The following is a 20,090-nucleotide window of genomic DNA, read 5'->3' on the forward strand; positions in this document are numbered from 1 at the left end:
AATGTAGGGAAATAATCAAAGGATCAAAGGAGTATTAATCTGACATGAGATGACTGAAGCATGTCAAAGCCTGCGATGTGTTTTATTATATGTTGAGGTTGTTACAGGATCAGGTATCAAAAAAATTATTAAATAAACAAAGAAAAGGTTATTACAGGATCAAGGTTGAACCTCAGTAAGGGTGAAATCGAGCTAGTGGGGGCAGCTCTAGAAGTGAAGGCATTAGCTAGAGTTCTAGGCCGTAACGTGAGCTCCCTCCCTACCTATAACATTTAGCTTAACTGTTGGCATAATTTAAGAATGGAGAAATGATTGGCAAGAGGGAAGAAGATATACCCCTCTAAAAGGTGAGCGGATTATTTCATGTCTCTTTTTAACATAATAGTGAGTACGGCAAAATTGATTAGAGAAATTATAGCAGGATTTACTTTCTTTTTTTTGAAGGGGAGGGGGGAGGGGGATTGGGGAGGACATAAATAGAATATTTCTTTCATTTTCGTCTCAAAATAGGGCAACCCAGTGATGAACCCACAAAAGCAAGAACTACTCCTAACCTAATATAAAAAACATAAATGTCAATCCAGAATTATTTTATTTTCACAGTATGATTCAATTCAAAAGTATTCAACTGACAAATGTTAAAAATTTATTGAGAATTTCGTTTATTAAAAACATTCACATGAACACATGCATAAATAAGCTAACTCGCTGGCAAAGAATATTGGTTGCTGCACAAAAAACCAGGTTGGTTCCTTACAAAAGTAACACATATTGAACATTATTAGTTTATTACTATATGATGTAGGAACCCACTTGGTTCTAATGTTCTGACTTCTGAATGGAATAGGAAGAAAAATAGAGGCCAAACAAAGGTTCAACTAAGCACTACCACCTACATAGATACAAAAATTTAATATTCTAGAATCAAGAATTTCATAAAATATAATACCTGGATGGTTGTTTCCAAGATCCATTTGCTGCCAAAACAAAAGGTGTTGCAGAAAGTACAGGTATGATAGTAATATCATCTTCAATCAAAAGTTTCACATCATGTAAAATGGCTGTAAATGCTTCCTGCTGTGAAACAAACTCAGACATGTGGTTGAGCACATAATCTTTGTAGAGTTCCACCATAGAGGGTTCTTTAATCTCCAAATACCTTCTTAAAATGATTCTTTCCTTTTCTGATTCTGTGCGTACAAATTCATCATTCAAAAGAACCTCACGTACACCACTGGGTTTAAGGCATTTGATAGGTTTACTCAAACTTACTAGCTTTCTACTTCTATACGACTCAAACATAGGTAGGCATTTGATGATTTCAATATGTATGTTTTCCATTTGCTCTTCACAGAACCATTTGGACTGAAGAATAAAACTCCGAAGTTCATGCAGCTCCCCTTCTGATGCATCATCAAAAAGCCCCTCAATGTTCTCTGGCTTACCAGCAATTGCCAGAAACGCATTTAATATTCCAGTTGCCGTTGGTGGCTGCACAAACCTTTCCAACTGTGGATGATCTATTGGCAGGTCACGCCTCAAGAATAGACATCCTACTTTCAGCAACAGAGAGCACATGTTCTCACTCCACCCAGTATCTTTAATTACATTTGAATTTTCAACTAGTTGCAAGAGAAAATTACTCCCAGCAGGCAGAATAGGCCACTTAGAAAACACAGAGAGGTTATCACTCGATGACTTCAGATAACCCCACAGAAGTTTTATCCAGTCTAAACTTGGATGGCCCTCATGCCCGGGGGTCCAAGTGACCTGTTTTGCATGCTGCCACTCTGCTGGAAGTAATTTCAAAAAGAGTTTCTCCAGCAGAGGGCATGATAGAAAGGAAATATTTGAGTCTTCACCAAAGGCTATGTCACATAGCTTCCCATGAACTAATTCAGGGATTCTGCCATCTACTAGTTGATTTGGAACTGAATCCTTGAGAAGACCATACTCGTCCCCCTGTGCAATATAGATTCTTCCACCAAAACCTTTCTTGTCAAATGTTGTAAATGAACCATCAGCAAGAGGTAACAATGGTAAACCACACAGGCTATCAAACTGAATAGGTACTTTTAAGTCAAGCAAGCAATATTCAAGGGTCAATATCATTGCATTCCGGTCCATAAATCCACGTTTTCTCCGAATCAACAAAGTCCTTAAGAACTGTGGTGTAAGGAAATGCAATGTAGGGCAAAATTCCATAAATCTCTCTGCCAGTGGCTGAGAAACAATTACAAGAGGTAGACCAGCGTCTGACAATGCTTGAGCAAGATCATGTGCCTTGTGGAAAGTAAAATCAGGAAAGATAGCTTGCCTGGTTGAAATCCACTGCCCCCCGTTAGCTTTGGTAAATAATACACGAACACCAAAATCCGCAACAAAATTGTAGAGTTTCCGTACAACTGATGCCCAAGGTTCTAATCCTGTTGTTGGCCATAATGAAAAGAACAAATCACAAGGGCCAATCTCCAGTGCAACTTTCTCAAGCAGATGACCATAAGCAGGGGCAACAACATCTTCAAGGATGTAAATATTCCAGTCTGACCGTTTTTTTCCACCACCTGCCATGTCATTACCAAACCAGATGTCCCTACGATTTGAAGACAATTCAAAATAAGCGTTAATATGTGCTGGAAGACCAGTGCTAATTGGCAGTGGTAAAAAACAGAAGGCACGGCCTTCAAAATCCTTCCTATTTTGAGTGGAAGCTGTAGGAAGCTGAAACAAATCAGGAGTAAAAGAATCCTCTGTCTTTGGGACATTCAATTTCTTATCAACCTTGACAGAATGTAAATATGCAGCAACACATGCCCAAGGGGTGAAATTATGGAACTTATCATTAGATGCTACAGAAGAGCTTTTAGCTCGCCCACCACCTATACATTCAGTGGTCATCCAACAATGCGATACATCGCCAGATGAACTGTGCTCCGTAGTAACAATCTTTTGCCATTTATATGGCAAATTTCCATCCATGTTGCTCAATTTCTTCAGGAACAGATCTTTATCCATCCCACTATGCTGTTTTCCATTAATAAAGCTGAACATGTCCTGTAGTGCATTGGATTGGATTTCAGGATCACTAATGCAGCGTTTGTCCACACGATGTATAAGCTGCATTTCATGTCCAGGTCCCTCCTTCACAAAAACAGAGATAGTTTTCACAAAACGCAGAAAAAGCAGAGCATCAGACACAACCTCAGAAAAAGAAGTAAAAAGAGAGATGACATCTTCAGCAGCATATGCTTCTTTCTTTATTTGGCTTCGGGAAGCAACACTCTCAGTCCTAAGTGGGAAACGGAATAATGTACCAGGAAATGGATGCTGTAAATCACAACCAAAGTGCAAGTATGGAGAAAATTGATCAGGAAATTGTTCCAAAATTCTTCTACCCACAAATCTAATTCGTAGGCCAGGGTGGGACGGGGAGATCCCAGGTAAATTATGAGCATGAGGATCAAACATAACGATGTTTTCCCCAGAAACAAATGTGGGGATATCTGTAAAATGATAGACACAATTAAAACCTAGCCCAAATCTTCCAATTGCAAAAGGATTCTCTAGTTTACTTTCCTGACCAATGCGTGAGATTGCATAAAGATCTTGCGGACTGAAAACAGAGTCATTAAAACAGTACAATGCAGGGCCTTGCCAATCTGCCATTTCAGGAGAGAGAACAGAAGAAGTTCCATATTGAGTTTTATCCAAGAGAAAGATCACCTCAGAAGCTGCTGCATCCTCCGCATTTTGCAACAGCTCAAATAGAATCCCAGGTCCATCTGCATACATTTCAAGTATATGTTTAAGCCTAGTCGTCAAAGCTTCATGTTGTCCAAAAGCTTCTGCAGCTCCAGACAAACTCAGATTCATTGAATCAGCACTTTCAGCTAGCAAGGTTCTACGAAGGGAGCAGACACCAAGTTTCTCAGCAACATCATTGGATATGTTCCCATGAACAAATTTTTGAACTGTTCTTTTTGCATTTAATGTCAAATTTGACACACCATGAAATGAGCTATCAGGATCTTCTGAGCCAAGCAACCAGGGGGCATCATTATAAACCAAGTTACTGGCAGGAAATAGTCTGCCTGAAACATCAGGTAAATAGACCTTAACTTGCTGGTCACGGAAATGAGTTTCAGATAGATGCTGCACAATCAGTATGGCTGCTCTGATTTCTGGTGGATCAAGAGGAGTGGAACCCTTTTTCACTGCCATTCTAAACAGGATATTAGCATAATCACTGGGCTTCAACAGTTCTCGAATGCCAAGTTCTAAAAATAAATTCCTGAAAACTGCTAAATCAACAGGAATAACACGTATATATGGAGCCAAATGAAGTGGGCCATCCAGGACTACCTCGTCCATTGTTGCAAATCCATCTCCCACCCATATCCAACGACAACCTTCAAGAACAGCCTTTACAATGTCCATCTCATCTGAGCCAATCAAGCTTGTCAATATTGAGTATATTCTTGGCATTGCCATGGCTAATTCCTGCCTAAGAACCTGATCTTTCACCAACTCATTATTTTTTCCAAGCTCAAGTAGTTGTGCAGCAATCACACTTCCACCTGGTGGAGAAGACCATCCAAGGCTATACGATAGTGCTGTGGAAGAGCATTCTCCATCCAGTATTCGCATGCTAGCAGAAACAATCCACATGTCTGTTTGCAATCTTACAAGCTTGGGGGGAGCAACCATGGCTGACACAACAGGCCATGGCAATGCTTGAAAAGGCGCAAAAACTAAAACTGGGCACCAGCAGATCATCCGCAGATCACTCCAGAACTTTTCAAGGTCAGATTTAAAGTTGCGAGGTCTGAATGCAGTTGCAGCTCGTGAGAACATTCTGTTCACTGTTCCCTGATCATCATTTGCTGAACTGGGTAGCCACTTCATAGCATTAGCTTCTAAGTAGGAGAGGAGTACTTTGCCTCTTGAATGTGCCTTTTGCTGATCTTCATGCATTAATCGTTCTACCTGTCTAGCACTTTGTATAACTGTCTCGGGAGATACAGATGTTCTAAGGCCCAAACCTAGTAGCATGTCCAAAATGCCAGATTCTTGGAAAGGACCATAAGGGAAACTATCAGAGTCTTCAAGTAATGCATATAATTCGTCATTACGAGGATCATACAGCACATCAGGACACCTTAGAGCACCTCTACAGGTTGGGACAAATTCCAAACTTCTCAAGCATTCCCTAAGAGATGAGTCCTCAACACACAACTGTGGTAGGTTTTGCAAAACAGAGAGCATGATGCTGTCACGAATGTCAGGTTGCAACTCCCTGACTCTATTGAACACCTGTTGTCTATAGAAATACGCCTTCCCCATTCTCTCAACTCCATAATACCTCAACAGAATCTCTTCTTCACCAGTTGAAGAGCCAACAATGAACTCACCTCCCAAAAAGTATTCAGGGACATCTAATGGTGGTAAATATTTTTGAGGATTTTCTAGATCAGAAAATTGGAAATCTTGAGCAGATCCTCTACCATAGACTCTATAAATAGGAAGCTTCTTGCAATTTTTTATGTTGGAATCATCCATGCATTCTCCAACATACCATTTTGGATCAAGAAGAAATCCACGAAGTTCATCCCTCTCTTTTACTCCCAGAATATGAATAGTTTGCACTATGCTGCCAACCTCTGAAGAGACAATATCAAATATGGATTCCAAAACACCTGCAGCATCACCATCACATACATAGTGACATAAATCCGGGTGTTCAACTCCATAATTCTGGCTTAGTATCTTACATCCAATCATAACAAGTATGTCTTGCATCTCAATGGAAAGTTTTACTGCATTGATCAGTTTCGATTGTCTAGAAATTCTGTACAGGTGCCCAGATGTGGATGGCAAGATAGGCCAATCACCAAACAACAATAAGTTCTCACACTGATTCTGAAGATATTGCCAAAATAACACAAACCATGATGAAGTTGGATGATTACAACAAGAATCTGGGTCCCATAACACTTTACTTTTATATTTCCAGTCAGCAGGTACAAACTTAGGGAATAACTGAAGGAAATAATTAACACTGAAAAAAACAAGATTTGACCTTGATGACCGTGCAACACCAGAAAGTCTATTCAGTATATTGAGAGGAATATTCTGATCAATTACTCTATCAGAAATTTGCTGAAGTAACATGTACTCTAACTCACTGCAAACAAAATAAGAAATTCCTTTTGAAGCTTCCAACAATAATCCAAAATCACCATTTGCCAAAGGAAGTAATGGTAGGTTATATGCATATGTAACAACTTCATCATCTACTATGTCTTCAAGACAATATTCCAAGAGTACAAGCTTGTAAGGTTTGCCTAAAGAAACAAGAGTTTTGCATCCCCTAAGAAAATGGCGTACCACGTCAGGAGTCACTTTCTGCTTAAAATCAGAAGCATCTTTGAGAAGCATATTAAATAAAATATTGGGTAAATGAACAATAGGCATTCCTAGCTGCACCAGGGCCTCACTGAGTTCCTTACTTTTACTAAATTCATCGTCATATAGAAAAGCTTCATCTGGTGAAACCCACTTTCCACCTTCAAGTTCAGTATACAAAACAGGAGCATTACGAATGTTTCTGTATATCTGCTTGACCAAAACATTCCATGGCTCTTCAAAAGAACCATTGGGCCATAAAGAATAGTACAAATTTGTTGGACCTAGCAACCCTCGCACACCAAGCAGCAATTGTGTGAAAGTGGGGGCCACAACATCTTCTAAAAGAAGCCTATTCCAGATAGAACGGATTTTCCCACTTCTGTCCATGTCAGCCCCATACCAAATGCCACGACGGTTAGATGAGAGCTCAAAGTACCCATTAATTTGGACAGTCAATCCAGTTCTTACAGGTAGCGGAAGGAAACAGAATGCCTGGCCACGCTTTAGAACATTACTCTGTTAAAAATCATAGTAATTATATGAGAATTTCTTTGAATATAGGTGAAAAAAGAAGAGGAAAAGGGAGGGGAAGAAAAGAAAAAAGAGATCCAAAACAAGAAAATAACTAACTAAAAGCAGTAAGTTGTGGATTTTTTCAATAGTAATTAGCCGATTAGCCCCACAAACATGCACATAAAATAACAAGAATATTAAGATAGAAAAAACCAACCTTCTAAACTAAACTCTTAGAAATAAGTTCCACAAGAACATACTTAACTCAGGAAACCTGAACTAACAGCCTAAGTTGAGCATGCACCAAGCAAATGTAAATAAATAGTTGGAAAAATTGAAAAGCAATATAATTGTTGTAAATAAATATAAAAATTGAATTAGAAGCAAATACTTGTAGACAAAAAAGATATTTCAGGCTAGTGGAGCATTAAGACAGAAAAAATCAACCTTCTAAACTAAGCTCTTAGAAATAAGCTCCACAAGAACATACTTAACTCAGGAAACCTGAACTAACAGATTAAGTTGAGCATGCACCAAGCAAATGTAAATAAATAGTCGGGAAAATTGAAAAGCAATATAATTGTTGTAAATAAATATAAAAATTGAATTAGAAACAAATACTTGTAGACAAAAGAGATATTTCAAGCTAGTGGAGTGTGCACCAGGCAATTGTAAGAAAAAAAAAATTGAGTTCTCATGCTTTGCTTGAAAAATGGTGTTTTATTAGCACAGGCAAGGGGATTGCCACTTTTTGAGAAGATATTTGGAGATTCTAAGTAGATTTTTTTATTATATAAGTAATCATGCAATACTAGTTTTCTTCCCTATGACACAGGTAATTCATAGAACTAATATTTCAAGCTTAACTCAACAGGTTTAACACAATCCAAAAACCAGCCCACATCATCCTCTCCAGCTTATATGGCAGACTAGTGAATCAGCCAGCGAGTGGAACAAGAAGACCTGGCACTAGCACACCCAACCGAGCAAGTTTTTTATTAAACTTCAGCCAAGATGTTTAATAACAGTAAAGGAAAGACATACTGTTGTCATCTTTCTCTAAAGGCTTTCCCAAAGTACCTTTGGCCAATCTCATGGGAGAAAAGGAAAAGAAAAGAAAGAAATAAAATGACCACTCTCAATGAGAATTAATCATGAGGATCAACTCTTATCCAAAAGCATCAGGCTCTTTAAAATGGATGTCATAAAAGGCAAAAGCTCAATTACACTACCATGCAAAACTAGCACGAATAATAAAACTTTAAAGCATACCTAACTAGTACACACATTTCCTGTTTGAATTGTTTTAGACATCTCACTTTTGTATCACATTGAAATAAATACATCCATGATATATTTCCCATTTTTCCTTTTTTTTTTTTTTTTGGGCAGGAGTTGGACCCCCGCCGCCGCAGGTGGGGGGGGGGGGGGAAGCAATTGAGACGGGGGAAGGTGAGAGGAGTTAAACAGAGTTTCCCTTGCTGGATTGAATCCATTACTTACGAGGGGAGGATACATCATTTGGTTTCTCATTCTTCTTTTCATTGCACAACATCATGGTCTTCATAAACAAATGAAAGAAAACATCCTCTAAAGTTTCACAGGACAGCTTCATCAAATGCTCTTACTTGCTAAACCATAAGCCAAATGGCAAACCATTAAGGCAATTGAAACAACCAAAGTAAAAACCAGGGGTAGAAAGATATGATATATAAGATAACTGTATATATTTAAATTACTACGAGGCATTATACACAGCTTGTACAATCAATCTAAAGTCAATTAGATTGAAACAATGCACAAGATATACAGTTGCCCTAAAAAACAGCAGTTAGATTGCAACACAAGATAAACAGTTGAAAAGTTCCAAAAGACTACGTTGGCATAAAACCTTTAACTCATCCAATGTCTTCTCATTAGAATTGAAAGATTTCCAAAAGGTTCACATTCATGTAGGACAGATGCATATAACATGGGAACTAAGCCTAAAATATATAGCTTTGTATTTGAAAAAGGCTCAAACTTGTACCCAAACAACTAGCCAAAATTGCACCAAATTGAGACATTCTATATGTCACTTTGAGTGTGTGTGTGTGAGAGAGAGAGAGAGAGAGAGAGAGAGATGTTTGCAATAAGAAGACTGAATATTGAGAATTACATTCAATGAATCATCTGATGTGCATACTGCAACTGATGCCCATGGCAGCAAGTGAATATCATATTCTTTCGATGCAGTAGAAGAAAAAGAACCAATTCTACTAGATGCTGAAGCCATCGTTTGCACTATATAAAAACTATCCATCCTCTTCTCACATTGGGTTCCAATCGTAGCTTCACTCAAGAAGTCCAATGAAAAGGCATCCATCTCACCATTGGTAGAATTAACTGACTTTGATAACCTCAGTAATGCCTGCCGATGCCAAACAGTATCATTGTTTTCAGAACTCACTGAGCACAAATAAAGCATCCTTGGCTCAGGTTCTCCAACATCCCACACATACATTTCAATGCACATAACACTTTTGAGAAAGAGTAGTGTGAACACTCCTTCCTCATACAGCTGAACAAACATGGAAGAGATATCATCTTCTGAGTATGCTTGCCTCGAGAGCTTACTTCTGACTGCTTGATCTACATTCCTCAAAGGGAAACGGAATAAAGTTCCAGCAAAAGGCATTTTCATGTCACAACCAAAAGCACAATATGGAAAGAATTGGTCTTTATACAGTGATATGGCTGAAGAACTAACATAGTCAATTCGCTTTCCAGGATTGGCTGCAGAAACCTTAGGAAGGTAAAAACCCTGAGGATCAAATAATACCACATACTTGCCACTGACAAACGAAGGCAGATCAGTTAAATGATACACCGAATTGAAGCCAACCCTAGAAAGGCAAGTCATCAAAATTAAGTAAGAAGAAATATTCAAATCCCAGAAATTACACCAATATTAGGCTGTAATAAGATAATATCTAGTACTAGAGATGGAACATAAGTAGCACAAGTCAACCGATTCTGACATCCAGAAACAAAACCAAACATTTATCGGGGCTATGGTAAAATAGTGCATTAAAAAACATTTTGAGTTTTCACATATATAAGATAAAGACCGGCAGTACTTCTCTCTCTTTTGGATAGAAGATTGACAAGCTGTAAGAATCACAGGAGGTTGAAACTTTTTTTTTTTTTTTTTTTTTTTTAAGGGGGAAGTAGGAAACTTTAATTAAGAGCAATTTAGCTATAGCTTAAAAAAAAATCTCTTTTTTTCCTCCACCTGTTGATATAGCAGATAGACTTCAAGAAATTAGTACAACAGGATTCTCTGTGAGGAGGTGTTGGCAATAAATTTAAATATCACCTATGTAAATTAGAATATGGTTTGTGCCCCTATTAAATATGGGGATTGGGTGTCAGAAATCTTTTCATTTTTTTTTTTTTTTTTTTGGTTGATAAGTAATGGAAAATCTTTTGGTTTTTCAAAGCCCTATTAGGGCAATGGTTACAGCGGCATGGGAGTTCATGTGGAGGATGATGCTCAGAAAAGTAAGCAACTCATGAGGTAGGCATGTGGAAACATATTAGATGTGGTGGAGGTAAATAGGATATAGTGATTTGGTTACACCAGCCAGAAGCCATGGATATTAAGTTAAAACTTTTTATAAGTCCCTAAATACAAAGGATGATAATTCCTTCCTCCAAAAACATTTCTTACGCAGCAGTGCTGAAAGGCGAGGGACAGCACTGTAACATCACAAAAAGCAAACTCAACCAATGATCAAAAAGATGAAAAGCAACAACAGTGGAGGAAGTTGAAACGCATAGGTAGAAAATCTTGGCAGAACCCCATCTATCTATATATAATATAAAAGTGAAACATTTGACTCTTTTTTTTTGCCACTCCTTATTGCACCACGTGGCTATATAAATTTATGCCACATATATATTTAAAAACACTAAACAGTTGTGCCTTTTCATTTTTCAATAAGCACATTTTCAGTCAATAGGGACTTTTTCATTCAATAGGCACATTTTCAGTCAATAAACACATTTTCGGTCAATAGGCACTTTTTCATTCAATACTCAATAGGCACATTTTCAGTCAATAAACACCTTTTGGTATATCCAATATGAAGGGTTATGACCTTTTAATAGACGCTTTTTGGTATATCCAATTTGAAGGGTTATGACCTTTTAATAGGTACCTTTTGATATATAATATTACAACGTATCTTATATATAACTATATATACAACAAAAATAAAAAATAAAAATAAAATAAAACAGCATTGTTTTCTTCTGCTTAAGTAATAAAATTTTGTGTTATTTCTTTCAATATCATTTTTTTTTCATGCATATTTGCTTACTACTCCAACTAAAAAATAATGGTTTTTTTTTTTTTTCGGAAAACTCATCCAATAGTTAGTGACTAGATTAACCAATAGTCAAAACCCAATTCATGTCTCTAAACCAATTTCAAAAATAAGCTCTTTATCACAGTGAATGAATATGAGAGATGAGGGTTCCAAGTGTTTCCACTTGTCAAATCTAAGGAGACTTGCTGGAAGACTCTCCACTTGTCCCATTAGTAGGCCTGAGGTGCTAGTAGGTAGTAGCAATTCCCTTGCAGGGATTGGACAGATAAATGGCCCTACTTCTTATGAAAAGAGAGAATGTTCCACAAACCTGATTGGTTTGATTGATCATTCAGTTAATAAGGAAACAGAAGTATGGAGGCATCAGTTAGGAGGATAGTGTAGATACATTTTGGTTAGAGAGACAATTCAAAAACTCAAATGGTAATTGAGTGTCAATCCCTAATGGCTTCTCTAATCTATTGCTTTCTTTAAAACTTTTTGAGATGGGAAGTGATAAAAGAAGATGTAATGAATACTTTTTGGGCTTTTCATGAAAAAGCAATTTTTGTTGGCCTCATCCCAAAATAAATAAAGTAGGAGCATTGATTTCAAACCATTTATTTAGTCTAATAATTGGGGAGCGTTAGCCATAGCCAGGGAAGCTCTCAAAATGCATTTATCAAATTCATGAATCTTGATTCAGTCCTAAATAATATAATAGTAGATGAGTCTTATTGGACCGGACCGGACCACATGGATTGGAACTTTCTTCTTGATTATTGCCATTGCTATTTTGTAAAAGTAAGTGAGTAAGCTAGCTACTGGAACTGGACGGACAGTAATCTAATCACATTTTGGGGGAGGATAAAAAAAGAAAGTAAATCTGAGTTGAAAGAAAGAAAGAATTGCGAGAGAATACCCGAAGCGGCCGGTCTTCCAGGGCTGGGCGTGCTTACCACTCCCACCGATCCTGGAAATGCTACGAAAATCGTCCTCGGTGAAAACGGCGTCGTTGAAGGCCAAGAGTGAGGGGCCTTGCCACTGGGCGAGGGAGTCGGACAAGAGGGACTGGGAAGGGTGGACACGCCGGTCCAGGCAGAGTCGGACGGTGGTGGCGCCTGCATCGTCGGCGTTCTGAATGAGCTCCTTTAGCACCGTCGTACCCTCCGGGTAGTTCAACAAAACCTCACGGATCCGCCGAGTCAGGTCTACCGTCTGACCGAAGTCTTCCAGTTCCACAAACATCGACGACGACGTCGACGACATTTCGAGATCAGATCAGATTTGTCATTCGTGGAGGAAAGCTGCCTGTTTGGGTTTCGTTTTTTTTTGGAATTGAATTGGTCGCCTGAGGGCGATCTATTTGCTTTCCTTTGTCTATGTCGCTTTGTGAGGTTTTGCAGTTTGTAGTTGTCCGGGCCACAAGGCCAACGAACGAAAAGTTTTTTTTTTTTTTTTTAGTTCAGACTGCGTAAACGGTGAAACTGGCCAAGTATCACTTTCTTTACCATCTTTGTGGCAATCTAGCACTGTTTCAAAAATATTTAGCAATTTATCACATTTTCAGTACTCAAAGTTCATGAAATCAAGTTTTGACCCATACTCGAGTTCTCTGAAATCGAGTACCTACATAGTTTGCCAGCATAGCAATAGCTAAACTGGAATTTTGCATATCAAGGGCTTGTTTGGTTAAAAAAAATGGTCACTCAATTTTCGTCACTCATCACTTATTACTTAAAATACCTCAATTTCCGAATTCCACCCGTTTGACACATATTTTTAATTTTTCATCACTCAAATTTTTTTACTTTTTGTGGAACCCATACCTAAACAATAATCAGAGACTGCTGTTAGCCTTCCCGCCAAACCCTCATCTCCCACCATTTTCTTCACTGCACATTTCATTTTGCCACCACCACAGTCACAGTTTAACACAAAAAACTCCATTTACAGTTTAACCAAAGAAGTACAAACAACAAAAACTCTCAACAATTTAACAACACCTAAGGCAGCTCATCCCCCCATATTCAAAACTCCATTCATACTTATATATGATACACCACGAAATAAAAAATAAAATAAAAAGAGCTTCCAAATCAAAAACGAGCTTCCAACGGAGCTGTTCCCGGCGCCGACAACAGAGCTTCCAGATCGAAGAACGAGCTTCCAGATTGAATCATTTCCAACGGAGATCCGTCGTTGCTGTGGATGCCGATTTCGACGCTCTGGCCAGATCGAAGAACAAGTACGATAGCAGTGACGAGGAGAACGAGCGAGTGGTGGAGCTTTTCGACATGTGATCGAAGATCAACGCCGATGATCTCTCGGCTTGGGTCGGCGTGTGAGTGGTCGACATGTGAGTGACCAGTGTGAGTGGTCGGTGAGTATGAGCTTTTTGCTCTAAAGAAGAACAGATAAAGAAGAAGAGAGAAAGAAAGAAAAGTAGAGAAGAAAGGAAAAAAAAGAAAAGAAAAGATAGAGTGATCGGTGGGATGTGACAATGCCTGGCTTTTGGGTCCCATAATTTCATATAATTTACTGACTTGCCACTGAAACTCAGTTTTTGAGTTTTGAAAATAGGTGAAACATGTTTTCAGTTTTGGTCACTCACATCCGTGATTCAAAACTCATCCAAACAAGAATTCATCTGTGGGACCCGCAAGTTTTGGATCATGAGTTAAGAAAACTGAGTGATATCACTCAGTTTTGTGGGTTTCCAAACAAGCTCTAAAAATGCCACTTGGAACTTGATGGTCATAAGTTCGAGTTCTTTGTTGAATAAACTCGAGTTTCTTATACTCGAGTACTATGTTATTTACATACACAGTACCCGAGCTTCGTAAACGCGAGTCTGGCTCGGATACTTAATCCACCATACTCGAGTTCATAAAACTCAAGTACGGCTCGGTTACTTACTCCATCTTACTCGAGTTTAGAGAACGCGAGTACGGATCGAGTACCTTATTATATTTTAGTGCATAGTACTCGATATCTTGGAACTCGAGTACCTTCTTAATGTTTTATGCATCTCTTCCTCGATCTCACCTGAAACACAAGTGACTTTGTTTCCTAGCAACAAATTTAGTTGATGCAAAAATCAATTTTTCGCGAAACATGTGGGGATCTATGAAACAATCCATTATGATTTAATTAGAAAAAGGTACAATTCTGAAGTGGCCGTTGGGTTTAATTTAAATTTTGTTGCTAACGTTGATGCAAATATTCAGTATTGGTGAGAAACATAATGTTAAGGTTATTTGAGGTATTTGTATTCAATTCAAGTTTGGATGTTTATAGGTGAGAGCTAATCTTTTCATATTACTAAAAAAACATCAACATAAACAGACCCCCAATTTTCAATACAAAATCAGCATTAAGAAACAATAAAACTACCAAGTCCAGGTGGGGGGTGAACCTCATGCAAAGAACCTCTCTTCCAAGACCCAATCTAATTGACTTAACCAAAATTTGTATTTATAAAATACAGGCATATACAAAGAAAGGAAAGATGATATACAAAAATAAAAGCACCACAAGGACCATCTTGGGGAAAATGATGAATAGCTTTTGACAAGGGTTGCAAATTCTTGGCTTGCACCACAAATGTCTTTTTGGATAGTCATGTGTTAAGATCAATTGCCATTTTTTCTGATACTAAGTTGCCTGCAAATTACACAGTAAAAACATAAGAAAATGATATCTCACTTTATACCAATTGACTTTAGAGTTTGGATTGACCATGTAATACCATGTAGGGGGTAGAAAAGAGTAGCTTGATTATTAGTGTGATATAATGAAAGAAAATAATAGTGAGGATCTAACATTGCCACAAGGTCTTCCAGGAGGAACCACAAACTGGTTGTATTCCAAAAGGCAATAATTCCTAATATCGTCTTTTTTAAATTGCATTCCAAATGTGATGAAGAAAAGTAAAAACATCTTAACAAATTTCTAAAAATGTCAGACTAAAATCATTCAACTGACCATGTGCAATCAACAATAACTAAGTTTGCTTAGGAAATATGCACTATACTTTTATAGTATTTGAACACTAGAAGGAATGAGACTGAAAGTGATACCACTGGTTTAAGAAGTTCTTCTAAGATTTCTTGTGCTTGTCTCAACCGCATATCAATGACATTGGCAAGTAATTCAACCTCAATTAAAATGTGTAGCAGATCATTCAGACACTCATAACCTGGTCTTCCCCTCAATGACTCCTCCTGACGTAGGACAACCACACTAACAATAGAACAAAAGATAAACCCTAGGAGTCAGCACCTAAGGGTTGCTTGAGATTAGCACCAAGCAAAACTGGAGTTGGCACCAGTGAAAAGAAAACACACGTTTTTTAATAATTCTCAAAAGCTGTCTTACAATAATCAGAAAAAGTGCTTAAATAGCTAACAATAAAAATGCATAAAGAAAACCTAATTATTAAATGCTCGAACTTGCTTAGTCTCAAGCCCAATAACTAATAGGCTACATCCATAAGGCCACAGGTTGGGCCGTCTTCTTTTTGCTATTCCTCCTATATGTGCGTGTAATTGGGGGCTTGTACCTCGTGTCCGCACCAACTCCCCCCAGGTGAGAAGAACTCGACCCCGTCGAGTGGAAATCTAAAGAGCTCTGATAATACTCCAACAAGTTAAGATCTAGTCGTTGTAGCTCATCTTAAGTAATCCATGTGTAATTAGAATCTGGTCGCCCTCGCCACCGAACTAGGAAACGGTGAACACCTCCATCCTTGGTAGAAACAATCTGCTCATCTAAAATAGCATCAATAGATTCTTTATGTGCATAGGGCAAATTTAAGGGTGAAGGGGTGGGAATATGGGTATCAATAAAATTAGGCAAAAACTTATCAAAAAAGGGTATCAGGAATAGTTGTGGGGCTTTTATAAGCAACTAGATCCTCAATATTAAAGAAGGAGCTAATACCATAATCATGAGGAAGGTCAATGACAAATGCATTTGGGCCCATTCGTTTCAATTCCTTGAATGGTCCGGCACTACAAGCTTGCAATTTCTTAACGGTCTCAGAGGGAAACTGATCAGGTTGAATCCAAATCATGACATAATCCCCTACCTAAAACTCTGCATGATGCTGATGAGTGTCAGCATAAATTTTATATTGAGAATTACTTACCTGAATTTTTTTGAGAATCTCATTATGTAAATCATGAATATGTCATGCAAATGCCTCGGCAGATTCAGAAATCCTAACATGTGGGGACATGGGCAAAAGATCTAAAGGCTTCCTAGGTGTATATCCATACACAACCTCAAAAGGACTAGCACCTATAAACCTATTGACAGAGCTATTATATGCAAGTTGAGCTATAGGAAGTATTAAATCCCAATTCTGATTGGCTTCAACCACTAAACACCAAAGGAGATTTCCTAGACTACGATTAACCACTTCAGTTTGACCATCAGTTTGAGGATGAAATGCCATGGAAAATTTCAATTTGGTGCCCACTAAATGCCACAAGGTCTTCCAAAAATAACTCATGAAGCGAACATCCCTATCAGACACTATGGTCTTGGAAAGACCATAAAGTTTGACAATCTCATCAAAGTAGAGCTTTGCGATCTTAGAAGCATCAGAGGTCTTAGATCATGGTAGGAAATGAGCCATCTTAGAGAAGCGATCAACGACTACTAGAATGGAATCATGCTTCTTAAAGGTGCGAGACAAACCTAACACAAAGTCCATACTCACATTCTGCCACGGGTGATCCGGCACAAGAAGAGGCGTGTATACGCCAGTGTTTTGCTTGCGATGTTTGGCTAGTTGACATGTACGACACTGACCAACTATCTTGGCAACGCCCTTCTTAAGACTAGGCCAATAGAATTGACGTTCCACTTCCTCAATTGTTTTGTCTCGGCCAAAATGACCTGCAAGGCCTCTTGCATGTGTCTCCCAAACTAGGAAATCTTTCACTGAAGACCGAGGGATACATAACTTGTTGGCTTTGAACAAGTAACCATCTTGAAGGGTATAATCATCCAGGATTGGCCATGGGGCATTACTTAGGCTTCGCTTGGAAGGAGGGAATGGAATGAAATGGAAATAAATGAAAAGAATTATTTTAGAATATTCTTCCCTTCCCTTGTTTGGGAGTTTAAGTAGGAGGGAATGAAATGAGTAGGAGGGAACATTCATTCCTCTCTATTCCCTTAAAACCTCAAATTTTCATTTTCCTTGAAATTGGGAGGAATTGGAGGGAATGAAATTAGATTTAATGATTTTTTTACTAAAACTCCCAAAATAGCCCTGTATATTTAACTCTTTATTTTAAAATATGGGTTTAATAGTAATATTATCGTGAAATTATTCTTACATTCCCTCTATATTGCTCCCAAACAAGATTACTTATATTTCATTCATTTTCATTCATTTATTTTAAAACATCCAATTAAGGTTACTTAATTTCAATCCATTCCATTCTTTTCCATTCCTTTCCCTTACTTAAATACATTCCATTCCATTCCCTTATTATTATTTCATTCCATTCCATTCCATTCCCTTCCCTTATGAACTCTCAAGCGAAGCCTTAGGCTAGTGTAGAGCTCCTCAAAATCTAGGCATGACTCATATTCATCCTTGAGTCATTCAAACCCAGTAACCTTAACACTCATGATGGATAGCAAAGACACTCTTCAATTTAGTGCATCAGCAGCCTTATTCTCAACTCCTGCCCTAAGTTTCACCACAAAGTAATAGCGTTGCAGAAACTTAACCCAACTACCGTGTTTGAAATTCAACTTCTTTTAAGAATGGAGGTAGTGCAAGGCTTCGTGATCAGAGTAGATAACAAATTCTTGAAACAACAGGTAATGGCGCCAATGCCAAAGAGCTCGAATAATTTCATAAAACTCTTTGTCATATATGGAGTACTTTTGCTTAGATTCAACTTCTCACTGAAATAAGAAATTGGGTGGCGCTCTTGACTAAGTATTCCTCCTATACCAATACCTGAGGCATCACATTCCACCTCAAAAGGCTTGGTAAAATCAGGGAGACGCATGACAGGTGCCTCAGTCATCTTTTGCTTTACCTCATTGAAAACCTTAGCAGAAGTTTTAGTCCAAACAAACTCCCCTTATTTCATGCAGTCAGTGATGGGGGATATAATGGTACTAAACCCCTTGATGAATTGGCGATAAAAGGAAGCGAGCCCATGAAAGCTTCAAATTTCATGGATATTTTTGGGCTTGGGCCACTCCATAATTGTTTGAACCTTTTGGGGGTCGGCAGAAACTCCCACAAAGGATACTATGAAACCTAGGAAGACGACTCTATCGATGAAGAAATAGCACTTATTGAGGTTGCCATATAAACTCTCCTTCCTAAGGGTAGTACAAACTTGAGTTAGGTGGTCTAAGTGTTGCTCCTTAGACTTACTATAGATGAGGATGTCATCAAAGTACACAACCAAGAATTTCCCCATAAAAGGCTTAAGTACTTGAGTCGTCACTCTCATAAAGGTACTAGGAGCATTGGACAATCTAAGAGGCATGACCATCCATTCATATAAAACATCCTTCGTCTTGAAGGCAGTTTTCCACTTATCACCAAAATGAACCCTAATTTGATCATAGCTACTTTTCAAGTATATCTTGGAGAAAATCGTTGCTCCAACCATCATATCCAACATGTCATCCAACCGAGGGATAGGAAAACGATATTTCACAGTGATCTTGTTGATGGCATGACTATCAACACACATCCTCCAAGTTCCATATTTCTTTGGAGTTAAGAGTGCAGGGACTACACAAGGACTCATGCTTTCACGAACAAAACCCTCCCTAAGTAGTTCTTCTACTTGCCTTTGCAACTCAACATGCTCTGCAGGGCTTATCCTATGGTGAGGCAAGTTAGGTAGGGTCATTTTGGGCACAAAATCTATGGCGTGTTGTATGTCATGCATGGGCGGTAAATGATCGAGGAGTTCCTTAGGGAAAATGTCCTTAAATTCCTAGAGCACTAACTTCACTTCTTCAGGTTGCTCCGCACAGGTCTCCCCATGAAGTTCCCTGGCAACTAAGACAAATACAATGGATTCTTGAACTACTACCCTTTCAAATGCCTTTGGGCTTATGATGTTCAAGCCTTTCGCCTTTGGTGCTTCTATCTTCTTACTCATGTCGATTGGCTTGGGTTTCAAAAGATTGAGCACAATCTTCTTACCTTCAAACATAAATGAGCAAGAATCGGATCGCCCATGAAAGGTGACATCCAAATCATAAAGCCAAGGCCTACCTACGATATATGCCCTACGTCCATGGGAATTACGTCACACCATATTTCAGCTTTGTTGGTGAGGAATTGAAGTGGGACAACACATCTTTCTTTTATGGCTATGGAGGAAGTATCCACCCAAGAAACTTTATATGGGTTAGGGTGAGGGGTCAATTTCAAGCCTAGGCGGGAAATAACGTTAGAGGACACCGCATTAATGCAACTCCCACTATCTATAATAACCTTGCAAGTTTTGTCTCCACACTTAGTGTAAGTTTGGAAGATGGTACTCCTTCGCCAATCATCAGTGTCTCTTTGCTCTGTCAAAGCACACCTTACCACATTCACCCTAGGGACACCAAAGTCCTTAAAGTCATCATCCTGGGGAGAAATGGCTCTAATGCATGTGAGGTAACTAGGATCATCTTCCCATTCTGCCTTAACATCTTGGGTTTCTTTAACATTTGGATCATACACCAGCTCCTCAACATCTTCTACCTTTTCATCATCCTCTTGAATGACAAGGGTCCTAGAGGGACATCTAGCTGCAATGTGTCCAACCC

The 20,090-nt window shown here is 38.5% G+C and overlaps 1 protein-coding gene across 1 annotated transcript in view; it reads right to left on the minus strand.

The window, feature by feature from the left end:
• The window catches only part of LOC115981926 (sacsin), a 49,099-nt gene extending 36,373 nt beyond the window's left edge, over positions 1–12,726 (minus strand). Inside the window, exons 1-3 of the mRNA XM_031104365.1 lie at positions 12,196–12,726; positions 9,080–9,806; positions 950–6,924 (exon numbers count right to left, since the gene is read on the minus strand). Coding sequence (XP_030960225.1) covers positions 950–6,924; positions 9,080–9,806; positions 12,196–12,542 — 7,049 coding nt within the window. The 5' untranslated portion in view covers positions 12,543–12,726. The remainder of the gene's footprint in view (positions 1–949; positions 6,925–9,079; positions 9,807–12,195) is intronic.
• Between the last annotated feature and the right edge of the window lie 7,364 nt (positions 12,727–20,090).

The sequence above is a fragment of the Quercus lobata genome, chromosome 3 (assembly GCF_001633185.2).
Source record: "Quercus lobata isolate SW786 chromosome 3, ValleyOak3.0 Primary Assembly, whole genome shotgun sequence".
Classification (NCBI taxonomy): Eukaryota; Viridiplantae; Streptophyta; class Magnoliopsida; order Fagales; family Fagaceae; genus Quercus; species Quercus lobata.